The 17,507-nt window shown below is 36.0% G+C and overlaps 1 protein-coding gene across 2 annotated transcripts in view; it reads right to left on the reverse strand.

Annotated features, from left to right (window-relative positions):
• Nucleotides 1-4,168: 4,168 nt before the first annotated feature.
• The window catches only part of RGS7BP (regulator of G protein signaling 7 binding protein), a 34,324-nt gene continuing 20,985 nt past the window's right edge, over nucleotides 4,169-17,507 (reverse strand). Inside the window, exons 2-5 of one of the 2 annotated variants that reach the window (XM_058826245.1) lie at nucleotides 15,614-15,744; nucleotides 7,937-8,084; nucleotides 6,610-6,680; nucleotides 4,169-5,154 (exon numbers count right to left, since the gene is read on the reverse strand). In XM_058826245.1, the coding sequence (XP_058682228.1) occupies nucleotides 5,063-5,154; nucleotides 6,610-6,680; nucleotides 7,937-8,084; nucleotides 15,614-15,677 (375 nt within the window). In that variant the 5' untranslated portion in view covers nucleotides 15,678-15,744 and the 3' untranslated portion in view covers nucleotides 4,169-5,062. The remainder of the gene's footprint in view (nucleotides 5,155-6,609; nucleotides 6,681-7,936; nucleotides 8,085-15,613; nucleotides 15,745-17,507) is intronic. The other variant, XM_058826244.1, reaches the window with a different exon arrangement.

A 17,507-nucleotide genomic window follows, 5' to 3' on the forward strand; every position in this document is an offset into this window, starting at 1 on the left:
AGGAAGCATAAATGATGGACGAACAAAAGTCTTAGCCATAGGTACTCAAGAAGTAGAACAAAAAGAAAAATAAATTCTTTGTGATGCAGTACTATTATGCAGCTTTACAACTGGAAGGTTTTGGTTTATTTTTCTTCTAAGAAAAAAGTCATAGTGAAGAATCATAGCTCAGAATTGCAACAAGACAATTATGGATAGAAAAAGCAGTGTCTAGCTGTGAACTTGGACTGAGTAACATTTACAGGCTTGTTCTTTAAGGACATGAAAGCTGCTGAGATAATGCACATTGAACTCTGTATTTATTCAGTGCTTTTGTAGTTGACAACAGCAAAGAATCATAGATGCAGGTCCCTCTGAGAAGTACCATGAGTAATGAATCTGACATGGTGCTTGTTACATGTAACAATCAGTTCTAGGAACTCCTGGGATGTATTTTCAGAAGATCATCTTTTGCAGTTCATCACATCATCTCTTTCCAGTCAAAAAAGGACACAATCTCTTTGTATGCAAAACAGAATGTCAAACATCCCAAACTTTTTCTCTCAACTGATGATTCAGTTGTGCTTTGAAGTCTCCACAGTAGAGCCAGTGGCAAAGCTGCTAAAACATATTTCTGATATTGCCATGTCTTGTGCAACCAACCTATCTTACCTTGTGAAAATTACCACACATGACAGACTCTCTTGGGCAAACACACACTTGGTACCTCCTACTACAATGCCTCTGCCCCAAGGCAGTAGTACCTAAGAAAGACATTAATAGAAATGATAAGATCCAAATCACTATGAATAATAATAAGAGTGAATAGAGAAAAATATGTAAAAAATGCTTCTGTAGTAAAAATGCCAGAACGTTTACACTGTTCACAAGAAATTCTAGTGTAACAATCTATGAAGATGAATTCAAGTGATAAAGAAGAACATGAGATGAGATGGTGGTAGCAAAAAACAAGAGCTACAAGAGTAAAGAACCCAAGGAGATTAGGGGGAAAAAAAAGGACAACTATTTGAGGAAGACCGTAAGAACAGGTTTATCTAGAAAAGCAGTGTTATTTAAATAATAGCAATAAAGAGAAAAGTCTGAAAAAGGCTATTTTGTAGAGTTACTTCATTTAAACTTCAGCAAGATGTGGTTTATTTGCAGTTTGCTGTGTAAGCTGAGTATTTGTCCAATTGAGAAGGTGTACTGTGAAGGAGTGATTAATCCTTATTTATCTGTACTGTATATTTTCCTCAGGTTTTAACCTAATATAATTGTTTATAACACACCCTGCCAGAATTTTGACTATCAGAGAATTTTAACAAAGAATAAAGTTGACCTGTAACATTGTATATGTTTTTAATTGTCCAGGAGTAGATTTAAGCTGAAAATTGGAAGAAACTTTTTTTTCATCAAAGAACTGCAGTCCCAGAAGAGTTAGAAATAACTTCTGGAAGAGGGAGCCGAGTACATGTAACGGGTCAAATGAAGATATGCTTGCATTAGATAGTAACAGACTGGACAAATAGATACAGGTGCTCTCTTGGAGATCAGAATTCCCTTTGCTAGTGTTATGTAATACATTTTTTAAAAATAGAAGTGAGAGAAATGCCACTCCAAGAAATTGTACAGATGTTACAAGGGAAAGGCTCAAAGTACTAGTGAGATGGAGACTGGTAGTTCAAAGCCAAGTGAGTTCAGGCAGGAAAATACCTAAGACTGGCAACACAACACAACTGGACAGCACATTGTGCATACACTTGGAACAGCTGAAGCTGAAAAAAACCAACCTCCACATTAGAGGGCACAACCACCAATTAAAAAGTAAAGTTCAGTCTTGAAACATGGGTGGGGCTAGAAAATAGAATCTCAGGGAAAATAGTTTTGGATTTGAGACAAATTATTCAGGTGTAGAACAGTTAAAAGTCATTGTTGCAATTTTTGCCACACCATGATCCCTAGAAAAAATGTCCTGCCCACCTGTATTTAGCCTAGTTCAGTTTTTTGAAGCAGAAAAGGTTGGTTCTGCTGGTAAAGGGTAAGTTTTCCTGCATATCAGTGCCTTCAAGGTTGTAGAACTTAAACAGGACCACAAACTTCCCAAAATAATGCTACGAGTCTTCATTGATTGGAGTGACTTATGACTAAGTATGAGCAGAAATAGATGTTTCTTTAGCTTCTCTTGCCTCTTGTCTACAAAGCTGGACAATAGGTAGGATGTCTCTTACAGAGGTAATAAGGAATTTCACCATTACACGGACATAAGACCGATAGGCATTTAATGTACCACTGTATATTTATTTCTCAGATGGGACAGAAGTTGGTTATTGTGTCTCTCCCATTCTCTGACACAGATTTTCTAAGTTGTATTGGATATACATGGACCTATTATGTAAATTAACATGCTGATTTTTTATGGTACCTTCTCATTTTGGGTTAGTTAACATGCAACCTGCAGCACGTGTTAGCGTGCTGTTTACTGCTGTATGCTTGTATTTTGATTCTACTCTGAAAAATTTAGACTTTACAGTGTACATAGTTATGTGATTTCTTAGATTGGACTTATGACATTAAATGTTTGTGAAAAATGGGTGCTGCCAGTGGAAGGTGGCTGTAAAGAACCTGGTTTTGAAAAGCTGGAGGTACACAGTTTTAGTAAAAGAGTTGGTGAAATTTGACGTATTTGGTGGCAAGAGGAACTTTTACTTGCTTCCTACCCTGCAAAATAATGGTGTCTTGAACTTGTAACGCTTTCAACTAAAGTGTTCAAACTCCAAGAAGGATTTAGAAAGCAAGTGCTGCTTTCCTCAGTATTCTCCTGGAATTGCTTGTTTCCATTTGGGAGTTTATTGTGAAATAGGGGGTATTTCTAAGTACTCAGAAAGAAAATAATGGTTCTAGATAATCTCTAAATAATTTGTATTTCATTTCATTGAGGGAACTTTTAAACTTTGATCCTACACTGCCGTATTCCATTAAATTAAAATGTAGAAATATCATTAACTTTTATCTTTCTTTTACTGACACCATGCTCTGGGGTTTAAAAAGTTTTCTTGTTTCCTTTTGAATTAGTAAAAGATAATCCACTGCATTCCTGCATAAACCAATTTATCCCTTGATACCTCTTCAATTCAGATACTTACCAGGACTTTGTTCATTAAAATGTTTATACATTTGTCTTATTAATGTATATTCCATTGCAATAACTATGGTTAAAACACAAAGATATGAGCTGTCATAAAACTTGGCATATGAAATTCCCTATGAATTCATATGAAATTAGTGATGGTATGTGGTCAGGTAATGAATAAGACATGGTCACTGCTTTATCTGCCCATCAGATTCTCTGTGTGTACCAATAAAACAGGACTTCGAAAGAAATCTTGTGTGAAATTTTCTTCCTCCTTTTCTTTCTCATGGCATCACTGTACATTCAGTCTTGAATGCATACATTTTTTCTGGCATTAATGTCTGTCTTTTTCACTTACGCTGAAAAAAAATTAACTGGTTAATTGTAACTACTAATCAACTTTGTAGACATTATTTTTAATAGCCATTAGACACCAGGAGTTGTTTTTCCAAAAAAGCTTTTTAAACTTTATTTTCCAAAGTTGTTTTTTTAATGGTTGCAAAACATACTGTATCTGTGAGGATGGAATCATAGAGTGAGTCTACTGTTTTGAGAGTTCTAGTGAAAACATGTCAGTGCTGCCTGTTACGGACAACAGCTCTGATTAATTTACACAAGGTTCATGAGAAAAGTGCAGAAAGCTTTAAAGAATTAACTCTGTGCTTAAACATTATGCTGTGGACTTTGATTCCGTTTCTCTTTCATTTTTCAAAAAAAAAAATGTTTTTTGCTCTCTCAAGCACACAGTTTTGTGTGCGTAGGGATCTCCCCATTTCAGATGCTTAGCAATATGTATGCCTAAATCATGCCAGTTCATGACCTAAAATCTTCAAACACACTTAAGTTATCTTTTTTGGTGCTATTTAAAGAATTTAGTCATGCATATTTTTTTAATCTTTGTAAACATACTTGCTGAAATGGAAATATTGTCACAAATTCGTTAATTTGTAGTACTCTGACAACATGATTAGAGAAAAATACATAGTCTGGTAATACAACTAGAAACAAGACAATGTTTAATTTAAATAAAAAACTTTATTAACAATGTAAAACGTTTAATATCTTACAGTCTGAGATAATTCTGGCATGCCTTATCAGATCAATACTTAGTGATATGCAGACACCATGCTTCAAGTTCTACTGGCAACAAAATGGGTTGGTGTTATGTTTTACATTGTTTATTTTAATACACCTTCTTTTAATAAATTACTTATTTTTTCCAAAAGCTTGTAGATATACTATTGGCTTAAAAGGAAATCTGTTGCTTCTAAGCATTGTACAGTTTGTAGATATTATGATTTCTCTGTATTTACAACTCCTAACTATTTTCATATATGGTTTTTATATAATAAATTAAGGTATTCTTCTATAAAGCTTTGAAGTTGAGATACAGTGGAAGACTAAATATGAATGAGAGCACAAAAAGCAACTGGATTATTTTTTATAAATTCTGTTACAATATTGTTTGAATGTCTTAGAACCTTAATAGTTTTGCTCTTAAATAGTTTCCTATGCTTAAAGACTGTGAGAGAATAATCAAATGTTCTTCTATGCTTAAAGACTGTTAGAGTATGATTTTAATATGATACTAGTAAGAGTACTGTACTATGCACAAACTTTTACCGGTGGCTCAAACAATTAAAAAACCCTCTAAAATTATCTATGAACCATAATTCATGTGTCTTCTTTGAGTGACTGAAAGTAAGCATGCAAAACATACTTTAAAAAGTTTTAAATATGCTAGATCTGTTCCACAACCATTTTTTACCACCAAGACTTGAAAGTATTAAAACCCTTATTTGAAAAGGAGGATGGAGCAGAAGGCAAAAATTAATAGCTTAGTGTAGAAAATATACTTTATAATCAATATTAGCCACTTTCATCTTTTCAGTCGTCAAATAATAGTGGTTTAATCAAAGTCATGATCTCCTTGGTACTCCTGTGCTTAATCTTCTAACTTGAGACAAGACAACACAATCCAAAGAATCTTCGCTTCCGTCTTCTTACCAGTGGGTATGGAGTCAAGTTTAGGAGGCTGCTATCATCTGTGATGAAAAACCCCACATCTTAACAAGCATGTACCCATATGCACAGAAAAGAAATTACATCATTTATGTGTCCTAACAGCACCTGCATGATCACAGAATCATTTATGTTGCAAAAGGTATCTGAGTCCAACCTATAACCTATCAGCACCACATCAACCAGACCATGGCACTAAGTCCAGCCCTTTCTTGAATACCTCCACCACCTCTCTGGGCATTCATTCCAATGCTTGACAACCCTTTCTGTGATGTGGTAGATCCCATAGAGCACAGAGCACCTGAATTTTGCATTTGAGAGTCATACCGTGCTAATTAACAGCATCTCCATAATTATAATGATTACCTGATCCTGGGGCATATCTCAGAGTTTTAAAACTCTGGGATGCTTCCTGTCCTGCTGCACTGGTCAGTGTTGAAGGGCAGTGTAGACAGCAGGCAACAAAGAAGAATTCTGCACATCTTTATCTCTGTTCTGAATTCAAGTTTCTCTATGCATTATATCCCCTCAATTTGTCTTTCCCTTCCTTATTTCCAGCACACTCTTTTCTTCTATGTTAAGCCTAGACTTTTTATCACTCTTCCAGTCTTTACAACGGTACATTTGTATCACAAGTGATTCCCTTTTTCCTTGCAATTTAGTTTTCAGTCAAGCTATCCTGCCATGAAATCTCACTTGTATAATGAATACAATCATTCTACATTCATCTCATAGCATATTATGATGAATGCTAGGCTGCTTAGTTACTTGGAATGAGATCTAGGACACATTCAGTACATTTCATCAGCTGCCACCGTGCAAAGACTGCACCACATTTAAGGAACACCCATTATCAAGAAGAAATCAAAAAGAAAAATTATCATCTTTTTTATGCTGTTCTCATGAACAAAGAGTGCTTGTAGATGTGGAGTATTTACCATGCCAAGAAAATGAAGGCCTTTTGCTAAATACATAGGATGGGGATCCTGCCCACCTGTGCAATTCTATGGGGTGCCTGATCGCTGTCTATGGGAAAAGTAGCCTGGTGGCAGACTCAAGGAAAGTAGCTTTTCTGCAGAGTCAGTGTCAGGTCACAGAAGGTATGAGCCTTGTAGGGGTGAAGCAAACCACATCACTCAGAAGAATCGCTTAGTCTGTGCAATTTGCACCTTCATTGCTTTTGAGAAAGAAGGACTCCAGACACTGGAGTTGTGCTTCTGCCTTTGTATCACCAGGAAAGGTCTATTATTTTATTTATAGATACTGTATCTGTAAATTCCAGGATACCTCATGTGAAATTCAAGAGGCCAAAGATCACATACTAGATTCTGGCTCCACTGAATCAGCGGCGAAGAGATTTTTTCTAGATTTCTCTTTTTCTAGTTTCCATTAAAGAACCCTAGATTTTTTGTATATAAAGAAAGGAAAATCCTTCCGTTATCTTAATTTTTATTAAATAGAGAAAATTCAAAACCTACCTTGATTTTTCAGTGGTAAAGGCATAGTCTCCCTGAGTTTACTTAAAAGGTTCTTCATTTCTCTCATATCTCTGTAGATACAACAGTTAAAAAAGATACAATGGAACAACAGTTGAAGACTGCATGGGGGATGGCCCACAGTATAGCTTTATATGGTAAAACAATCGAGTGATAAATACAAGAATCTACTGAGAAAGAATTCAGTTTACATACATGTATCTAAAGATACATACCAAAAGAAACAGCAAAAAAATTAATAGGGGAGCACTAACTTTTCCTGGTTCAAATTTATGACCTATTCTGGCACTTGAATATTTTATATCGAAAGCCTTTGGGGACACAATGTGATCCTAGTGGCAAAATACACAATATGTCTTAGAATTAATAGTAGCTAGTGCTAATATCATCTTCATACCGCTTATAAGCATTTTGTAGCTTGTGCCATGAATGTGTTTCACTGTTCAGAAGAAAATTATAACACATGCAACTAACTCACGATACTTAACAGTGCAAATTAAATGAAAATTTTAGAAACAGGGCTATGACTCTCACCTGCCTTGGGAGGACTCTGGCATTAGATTTTCTAAAAGGGAGATGATGGAAAATATGATAACAACACATCATCTCCAAAAGAAAATTACACTTTGAAACGATTTGAAAGAGGCCAGAAATTTTCAAATGGCTTCCGTTTTACACATAGATGGCAGACGTACATAAACTTGTAACGTCTTAATGCTTTCAGGATTTAAAATCAATACGGTCTTGCTTCATTCCTCTACACATGAAATGGTTCTCAGAAATGTAGCAGCAGCATGATTAGTAAAAAATTGCTCTGTTTATTCTCCACATTATGGCCCAGTAGAACAGAATTTGGCTTTATGTAAATAAGCATGGTAACAATCCAAATCTCAGCAGCAACTTAATATACAAAGCCTCAAAACAGAACTTTTTGCAAAGAAATGTTAACCATCAGGATTACTCTGCAGTAAAGGGTCTAATTTTTGTCTTTCAACTGTATAGTTAAGAGAGTACAATAATACCACCACGACATTCCCCTCCCCTCCTAAAACTTCCAAATTTAAAACTCTGGGCAGAACTAAGTGAAATTAATTAGATTCTGTGGTCTTGATTTTGAAATGCAGAATTGGAGCTCAGCATATTTCAGCCATATTTCACAAAATCAGAAAATCTAATGTACCAGGGAAGTTAACAGGTTATTTAATTTACTTAAAATTTTCATTGTAGCAACACTGGCTGTCAAATTAAAAAATACTAAATAAATCTTAGAAGGAAACTTGTTTGTTTTGGAATGAAGTGCTACACATACCTTTCAGTGTTTTCAATATCTGTGGAAACCTGCCATAGATGCTGTTGAATATCTGTTGGTGATAATGACGTGTCTTCTAAAATAGGTACTTCAGAACTCTCCTCCACTTTAGTATCTAAGATCTTGGGTGGGCCACAAGGTTCTTTTCCTTTAAAATATTTAAACAAAACATGTATCCCTATTATTTACTGATTAAAACGGATACTCAAATATCTAATTGACGCTTTGAACTTGACCTTGCACAATACAAATGGAGAAAAAGACTGCTTAAATTCAAACTCTTAGTAAGTACTGTTCAAAAGCAGAGCAGACCACAGCAAGCTGCAAATCAGAGTGCTGCCCTATGTTACTCTTACCAATTTGAGAGCATGCAGTTCAACTCCAGTGGCTCTCATGGAACACAAAATAAAAGCCAGGAAGACAAAACAGAATGAAATAAGTGAGGAAACTATAACACATATTCTGGAAACAATTTCAAAACTCTGTCACTAAAGAACACTGCAATCCATGTCCCTGAGTACTACAGCAATACTGGGAGAAAACACAAGACAAAAATGTAAAATTTTGTACTTTATGGTTTAACAGCAATATAAAACTGCCACCACCCACAGCCCAAATGAATTACATTCCACATTTCTGCGTTGACACCTACCTAATTCCCACTCCCTGTATGAAAATTTAATACAGTGTTGCAGAGGGGATTTTATGACCTTCCAGGGTTTTTGTGAGGAAGAGAACAGGATAAAGAATGGATAATGGCATGATAATGGAGCATGCAACAGAGTTAACCTTTAGTAGAATATTTTGATAAACCTGCAAATCTTTGTGCTACCTGATAGCATTCCCTTTCTCTAGTGGCAAGTACAATTCTGGCACCAAATACAGAAGAAAATTCACACTGGAGTGTATCCCAGAAAAGTGTCAACATTTAAACCAGTAGAACTAAAAGTTGAGTAGGAAATGTTTTTTTTATTTTGCAGATTTTGCTATGGGAAAATTTTTGACGTCAGGACAAACCTGAGTAGCTCCTGAAAGGTTTGAGAAACAAGACCAGCTAATAGAGCAGTGGTCATTCAGCCCATTTTTCTGGGACACTAGAGACCACAGTATACTGCTCTTCCACATCACAAATATATATCCCTGCTACCAGGCAGGCAACCTTGTTTTCTAATATGTAAAAATTCCTGGATCATAAGATAATATTTTTGGGTACGTTATCTATACAGTTGCACTCTGATTAATTATTCCTTTGAAAAAAAGGAAAAAAAAGTTATTCTTAGCTACCTGTCTGAAACTAGATGTTGCGTATGCTACAGAAGATATTTGCTCTATGTTTTAATGCTCTTTAAAGACAGTAGGAAGCCCACAGTTACCTAAATGAATCCTAGAGAGTGCATGACCTGACTGTAATAAGTTTAGCCTCTATAAAAGAACCTCCTGTGTCCTTTCTTTGCTGCTTACTGGGATCTGACATCTTACTGGGACTGCTAATGCGTTCTTTGCCAAATCCTTCTGTGATCCACTTTAGCCACTGAAATGATAGATTACCCCAACAAAAGGAAAAATAAAATTTGATTAACTTTCCGATGAAGTGGTTTAAGTAAGGTCAGTCAAAAACTGTACATGTCCAGGAGCAACTAGGAGGATCCTATCACTCCTTTTACAAAAGCAGTGGAAAGGAGGAAGACGTGAAGGTATTATAAGGGAGGGGAGACAGAGAGAAAGACACCAAGACCTTTCTGTTGGTTACAAGCTGTTATGCTGAAAGTTGACTCTCTTGCTTGTAGAATATCAGACTAAGTCTGCTTCACAGATTACACGTTTTACTCTGTATCACCCTGTAGGTTTAACTTTCAAATTTTTCTTGTCCTTAACTGCAGCTTATACTGTTATTTTAAGGTGATTTAAACGGTATAGTTTTCATTGTTCAGTCATATAAGCTTCATTATTTTTTCTCTTCACAAGAAGACCATAACAAAACATAACATTACCAGTATCTCACATACTACATTTTCACAAAAAAGGTTTCAGGTAAACCATCTAATTTGCCACCAATATCACAAGGTGTTACTCATGAAATATGGTATTAGTGGATTGTTCCATTATTTTTAAGTGTTACGGCGTTTTAAGTGTTTTCCTAACCCTAACCCTGACCTGACCTTTGGAGACATGCTGTAGAGATGCATCTTTCAGGGATGTGAAAGGTGTTTCAATGGAAACAGTAACAGCACTAGATGAAATAATAGCAAAGGTTCTTTTTCTCAGCTTGCGCACAGAAGCAGAGACCATAATGTTCTCTTTGTCAGCACAAAGACAAGCTTTTGCAGATTTAGCAGAATGAATGACACAGATCTCTTTTCAACTGGAAAAAAGCTCTTTACCAGTAATTCTGTTGTATTGTGAGCAATTCATGAAGCCTTTCTTGAATTTCAGATCATTTGCTCAGTCTCTTGAAAGCAGTTAAAGAGTCAGATAATAACAAAGGCTTTGCTTGAATAATGTATGACTCAGGTTTAACATTTCTACCATGGTCACAGCCTATAGGGAAACAAAAGTTTCTAAATCTTTTCATCTTTACAGTGGCTGGTAAGGATATTTTCTGTCACAGATATTTCAAAAATGGATATGAACTCTAAATTTTACTTTCAATTTAGTCAATGGAAAGATTTTTAATAATTTTAGTCACAATGATCTATTCTTCCTTTTCTCAGCAGTAATTCAGCTTTTTCTTTTTTTACTTTAAGAAGCAGAAAATGCTTTTTATATAAAATTAAATCAATTTAGTTAAATAATGCTGAGGATCAAACTTGAGTGAGGACAAATAAGAAGGCATAAAATTGTCAGTTCAGTAAGGTTACATACATCACCTGTTTTTATGTGTCTCACCTATTGTGCCCCTTACTGCTTCTGTGGTGATCTCTGTGTTTGGTTCCATCATGCAACCCTAGGCACCTACTTTTAGTCATCATCAAATTTGCACATAAACTGTGATGAATGAAAAAATTAAAAGACAGAAAAATATAGGTCCCTCAGTGCTAATCAGGTTTCACTGCAGAGGAACTAGCAATCTTTGATCAGCTAACAAAGCTGATCTCAAATCCCTCTCTCGAAAAGAGTACAGTGTTTACAACATCAGGTTTCTAACCTGGCAATTAAGGATAAATGCACAAGCTAAAGTAAAAGAGCAGGAAAACCTATTAAGGGGAATAGGCAAGAATTGTGTATGAAGTAAAAAAGGTAACAGCCTGATGAATTTAATTCTTTACTTAACACTTAGGACCTGAAGAACTTGGAGATCGTCTCACTGGAAATACTATTATTAAAGAAAATGCAATAGAACAACAATTTTGTGGTAGAAGTTCTGTTACCCTCCTTCCATGGCTGGTTTTGTTCCATTCCTTCGTGAATGTCCACATGAGAACGGGTGACTGTGTTGATTTTGTTTCTCCATACCTGTGTGCTCTTCCACACTCTTGCATCTTATCCCTCTTTCATAAGTGATATGTGTAGGTAATAACACATATCTACCAGTCTTTAAAAAGAACACTGAGACTGTAGCACAACCATTAAACCATCCTTCCTTTCCCCTTCAAAACTCTAAAAAGCATGTCATTTAAACAAAGCTGAAAAGAAAAAATTCTCTCCACTGAACTGAGGGTTCAGTTCTATCACTTTTAGATACTATTTTAAGGAAATACATATTGTTATCACAAAACACATACTGGAAATACAATAATTAACTATATTAATTTCTTATATGAAACGCAAGTAGTACCCATGCTTGATTTTCCTTAAGACTAAATTCTTGCCTTTTTTGCATGACTATACAGGTACCAATCACTTTGGTTAGTGCTGGTGTTATTCTGCCCTCACTTGTGTTTACACATGTCAGGTGGGACACACATCTCAATTACAATGACATAACTCTAGTTTTTAATTTATGATGTGCAACAAATAAAGTATATGACACTAAACAATTAGGATAAAAGAAAGGTGTATGCCCAAGTAAGTATTTGTATGTGTATTAGTTAGCCAGAATTCCTGGGATTACTGAAATGAGAATTATTAGAGTAAATTATCAGGTAGCCAAAGACTTAGTGACTACAAAACAGAATTAAAGATACTTAGGCATAATTCCTTATACCCTTTGCAAACTTTCTGAATGATGAACTGTTGAATCATTATATATTCTCAACACTGGGCTTTTATAGTGTATGTATCTTACAAGAAAGAATTATTGAGGAGCACTCACCTCAGTTTACTTACTGCATAAAACAGCTGCAAATATTTATAGCTTTTGGACCCATTGTGCCAGTAACCTCTCAAGGAAACAACAGATTATCTGACTTTTCTAGTAGAGTTTTTAATGACAGCAGTAAGTTACTCTAAGCACTGTAAACATACAAGAAATTTCTGTACAGGAAGACTGATATATATACAGCAAATAAAGGAATATTAGTTCAGCTGAAAAGAAAGATAAGGAGATATGAGATGATATGTGCTATGAAAGGAAGTCAAAAGACCCAGAGCTCAGACCTTCAAATTTTTGTGTGGTGTTTCCTTAAGAGAATCTCTTTCCAAGTATGACATCTCTTTCCTACTGGCTGAGTTTCTCTTGGGAAAATAACATCAGCACCAGCACATTGCCTGAGTTTTACCAGTTCTACAGCTTGTTTGATAAATTCTGACCAAGGTACCAATATCCACTTTATTATTTATATGCCACAGGTTCCGAAGAACAGTCTGCATGTCATTCTACTTGAATCTCTGGTGCCACCTGAGTAAGAACATGAATTGTGGAAACCTCATGGGAGGTTTAAAAACCTAACAAATTGTCTGGCAGGTAAGTGGGCTAGAGAAGGGAAGTATTACATCCAAATAGGAAATATTACCCTCAGAAATTATTTTCAAGACACAACAAGAACACCAGACATGCACACTTATGGGTTAAGCAAAGATTTTAAGGGCAGTACTCTAAAAACAATAAACTTTTTTTTTTTATATGTTCACTCAGTTGATGAAAGACCTGTGAAAAACTAAACAGGTGGAGAAATAAAAAACCTATATACAGCAGCATTACAATATATTTTATAATAGTGAAGTAATTGTCTCTTTCCTTCCTAGAGATAAATTTGTGCACTTCACCTACACTAAAGCAGCATTCTCTGTAAGTAGAGAAATCAAGGAAAACTATGGGTTCATAATGCTTCTCTGAAAAAGGTATGTTCTGTCAGAGCATAGAATAAATAGGTTGCAAAGTCATCAAGTGTAACATCCCACTGTAAGCAGGGCCAACTTGCATCAGACTGCTTGGGACTATTTCAGTTATCAGTATTTTCAGGGATGGATATTTCACAGCCCCTTTGGGTGCCTGTCTAGTGTGCAGCTACCTTCACAGTGAAAAACCAATTAACACAGGACTGGAATTTCCATCACTGCATGATGCCCTTGCATTGCCTACTTCTAGGTGTTGACAATACTATATATTTAATACAAAAAAGTGATTGTCTATTGGATAGTCAAATTATCTGAATCCCTGTCATCATATGGTTTTTGCCTACTGTGCATTTTTTTTAAAGAATGTCACAGAAGCTTAGAGCCAAGTTACTGTGTGTATCTCTAAAACACTCTATTTGGCAAGGACAAAAATCACTCTATTTGGCAAGGACAAAATAGCTACCATGACTCTCTCTGTGATGAGTTGAGAAACTGGTGTCTATCACACTACTGCCAGATAGGAACTAAGCTGTGACTCTTCTAATCCAACTTTAGACATCTAATAGTTCGATGTTTAGTTTAAGTTATTAATATAGATTCCACCCAGAGACAAAAGGGACAGAGAAGACATTTCAGAGTTACTCAGGTCACTTTAAGCTATTTACTTTCAGCAGTTCAGAAGATGGTTTGACAACTCTTGCCAACAATAGGAAATGTAGTACAATCTGTCTCAAAAGTGATGACTCATTTTGACAGCTACTATTATCTTGTTCTACAATGGCTCTGCTAATTCTCTCTCTTCCTATTTTACAGACTTATTTTTGCTTGAGAAAATAATTGAGAAGCTCAGTTAAGCATTCACAAATCTCCCATTCTTACTTTCATAAAAAAATATCCCCAGCTTTAGCAGTATTCTATAGCTAGATATGAAAAGTATACTACAGGACCCTTTAGCATGACAGGAAATGCATTACAAGACCTTTATTACAGTTCATAACAGAACTCTGTCTTGTCCTTATCTAGTTTTTTATTGATGAGATACAATCTGGGGAAAGAGTAGTTACAATCAGCACAGATACAGCCATAATCAGCCTGTACCATCACTGAGCAATGAGGTTACTAACTAAATTATTCAGTAAATTATCAGCATTTCTACATCTTCCTTTCAGTAGGTGGCTAATCAAGTATGAAATTATTAGAGAGCTGCATTTTCACTGAAGTGAGGACATCTCCTTTCAGTTACAAGTCTAGTATTTGCTTTTCTACAGGTGGACATATTTTGAACCATATTTATCTACCTTTTGCTATGATAATGTTTTAGGAATGATACTCCCCAATTTAACGCTATCACTGACATTCTCCCAAACCACAGGCCACTCTCTCTCCCCCTCCTCTTTATGTTGGGGCAGGCTGGAGTTGAGAATTGGAGGCATAAAAGGTGAAGATCACAGGTTAAGATAAGCACAATTTACTGGAAACAGCAATGAGATAAGAAAACTAATAGTAATAACAACACTGTTAATAACATATCTTGCCCGACAAAAATGTCTAATAACATTACTCAGCTAGCCCACTCATTTGACTAATGACAGGTAAAACTTAAGGAACTACTCTTTTTTAAAAAGAATCTGACTTTTAAATGGTGAGGATACTTGTGATATATACCTGATAAGACACACTTCTGTAAGAATGATGATAAACAGAAATAGAGCTCCTTTTTATTAACTGAAGACCTACCAATAGATATACATAATTCATTTTACAGTTTGGTGGTTGTTGTGGTTTAACCTTGGACATCAATGAACCCCCAGAGAGCTGCTGATTTGCTCAGGCCTAGTGGGATGAGGGAGACTACTGAAAGGGTGAAAGTGAAAAAACTCCTGTGTTGAGATATAGACAGTTCAATAAAGAAAGCAAAAGCCATGCAAGCAAACAAAGCAACACAAGGAATTTATTCATCATTCCCAACAGGTATGCAGGTGTTCAACCATCCCCAGGAAAACAAGGCTACATGATGTGTAATGTTGACTTGGGAAGACAATTGCCATCACTTTGAATGTCTTCACCTTCCTTCATCTTCCCCCCTTCTTCATATGCTGAGCATGATGCCATATGGTCTGGGATATCCCTTGGGTCAGCTGGAGTCAGCTGTCCTGGTTGTGTCCTCTCCCAGCTCCTTGGGCCCCCTCAGCATTCCTGCTAGTAGGGTGGGGTGAGGAGCAGAAAAGGCCTTGACATCATGTGGGTTTAGCAATGACTAAAACATGCCTGTATTATCAACACTGTTTCCAGTGAAAAAAAAACCCAGCTCCATGATGGCTACTATGAAGAAAATTAATTCCACACCAGCCAAAACCAGGACAGCATTTTGTCTTTTATGAATACCAGGCATAGCCCAGAAAACTGGGGCATCAATTTTTCTAAAACAAGCATCTGTGTATTTATGCAATTCAGTATTACCTTTCCGGTGAAACTGTAGTGATCCCAGCAGACATATGGACTTCAGCATTTCTGTTGTGTACATTTCTAAGCAACACTGCAACTGGATATATAGTCTACAGATTTCAGGATGGATTTCACCATCTTCTGGGCTGCAATAAAAGAGAAAAATGTAGTTAAGAATGAGACTAGAAGAATGTGGGGGTCATAAAATCCACTTCCTTACTGTTGCAAGCAACCATATCAAAATCTACTTCATAAACTATTAAGCTTCTTCTACCAAACTCTATTTACAAACAATTCTTTAGATCTATAAAACTCTAGGCTTAACACAGCCGAACTTGGGCTGTCTTTGGAAAGATTGCATGTCATTATGTCCTCTGTGTGTTTTTGGAAAATGGGTAAGTGACTATCTTCTCTTTAGAAGCTTTGTACAAGTATTTTCTGTGAGACTGAAGCCTCCTTTTGCCATCCAGTTTCAGTTACCCTTGGTCTTGCACAGATGCAGGAGATTACCAGGCCACTTTTAACAGTCCATGTTCAGGTTACAAATCCTTTGTCGAGCATAATCAACCCTACTTTGAAGACACTGTCATCAGAAATAAGTCAGTTTTAGCCTACTTGTTCTATACATTCTCCCTGAACTTGTTTTCTTCCATATTTAAATTAGTAGTGGTGTGATCCTATGCACTGTGAAGTGAATGGGATACACGAGACTTTTTTCAGGGAATTAGTAACAACCTTGAAAACAAAAATTTAAATCCTACACCTCCATTTAATTGCTTAGGATACCAAGAAAATAATTTACACATACTCAAGAACCAAGTACCACTTTTGAAGGCTGGAATCGCATTAGCGGAGTGAATACTTAATCAAGAAAAATATTAGGCTAAAAAATAAAAGAAAAAACCAAAACCAAACAAACAAAAACAAAAAACCTACACTAAAGACTGAAGAGAAATTATGCTGGAATTGGAAGAGACAAAGGACAATTGGTTCCACCTGCCAATCCATTACAAAGTAGATGTCATCAAAGAGGTAGGAAATCACTGAAGCATAAACTACAGTTGCTGTGATCTGTTATTACAGCAGCTACACCAAACACATGGTAATAAACCTGCCCATCCAACTTTATTTCTTTTGGCTAGATTATAATATGTTTATTTATTTTAAGCCACTTTTCTACTTCTGAAGTCTCAATTTGTTGAAAAATTATCATGTGTGATAGTTTCCGCATCTTATAAATACAGAATAAAGCTATGGTGCAGAACAAAAAGGGTTCAACTACAATTCTGTTTCCCCCCTGCCCCTGCAATGTTTGTATCACCTACTCTTGCAGCCCTTTTCTCAATGAGCACACAGAAACTTCCTTCAACAGAAAAAACTTTAGGAGTGTAGAGTTCCATTTACTTTCCATATTTAGGATGAGGGCCCAAAATCTAGGTCTTCAAACTTATTGCTTATCTCATGCAATACCTAAGTCCTGGAGCCCCACCAATAAATGCACAGGCCCGTTCAGTTTCTGCTTAAGTTTCCTAGATGTCTGAAGACTTCTCTTTGACCAAGGTTTCTTCTGTCCTGAAGCCATTGACTTGTCTATTCCACCAGAAGAGGATCTGGCCATACATGCTCTTGTGCAAAGTGGAACCTGCAAAAAATTTAAGCCACTAGAGATGGTAATGATGACCTTTTTCTGTTCAGTGATGAGAGATCTTTTGATTGGGAGATATAGTTCTACTCCTCTTTCTCATGCCAGTCAAGCTGAATCTGCCTAGCTCTTCTGAAAACTAGTATTACTTAACCACAAGTCTATCACTATGAGAAACAGACACTATATTCTGATAGGGTAATTTCCTTGTAGCAGATTTAGATAAAACTTAAATATAGTTTTCTATTTTTCTCTGCATTATTTCAG

Source organism: Poecile atricapillus, chromosome Z, assembly GCF_030490865.1.
Source record: "Poecile atricapillus isolate bPoeAtr1 chromosome Z, bPoeAtr1.hap1, whole genome shotgun sequence".
Taxonomy (NCBI): Eukaryota; Metazoa; Chordata; class Aves; order Passeriformes; family Paridae; genus Poecile; species Poecile atricapillus.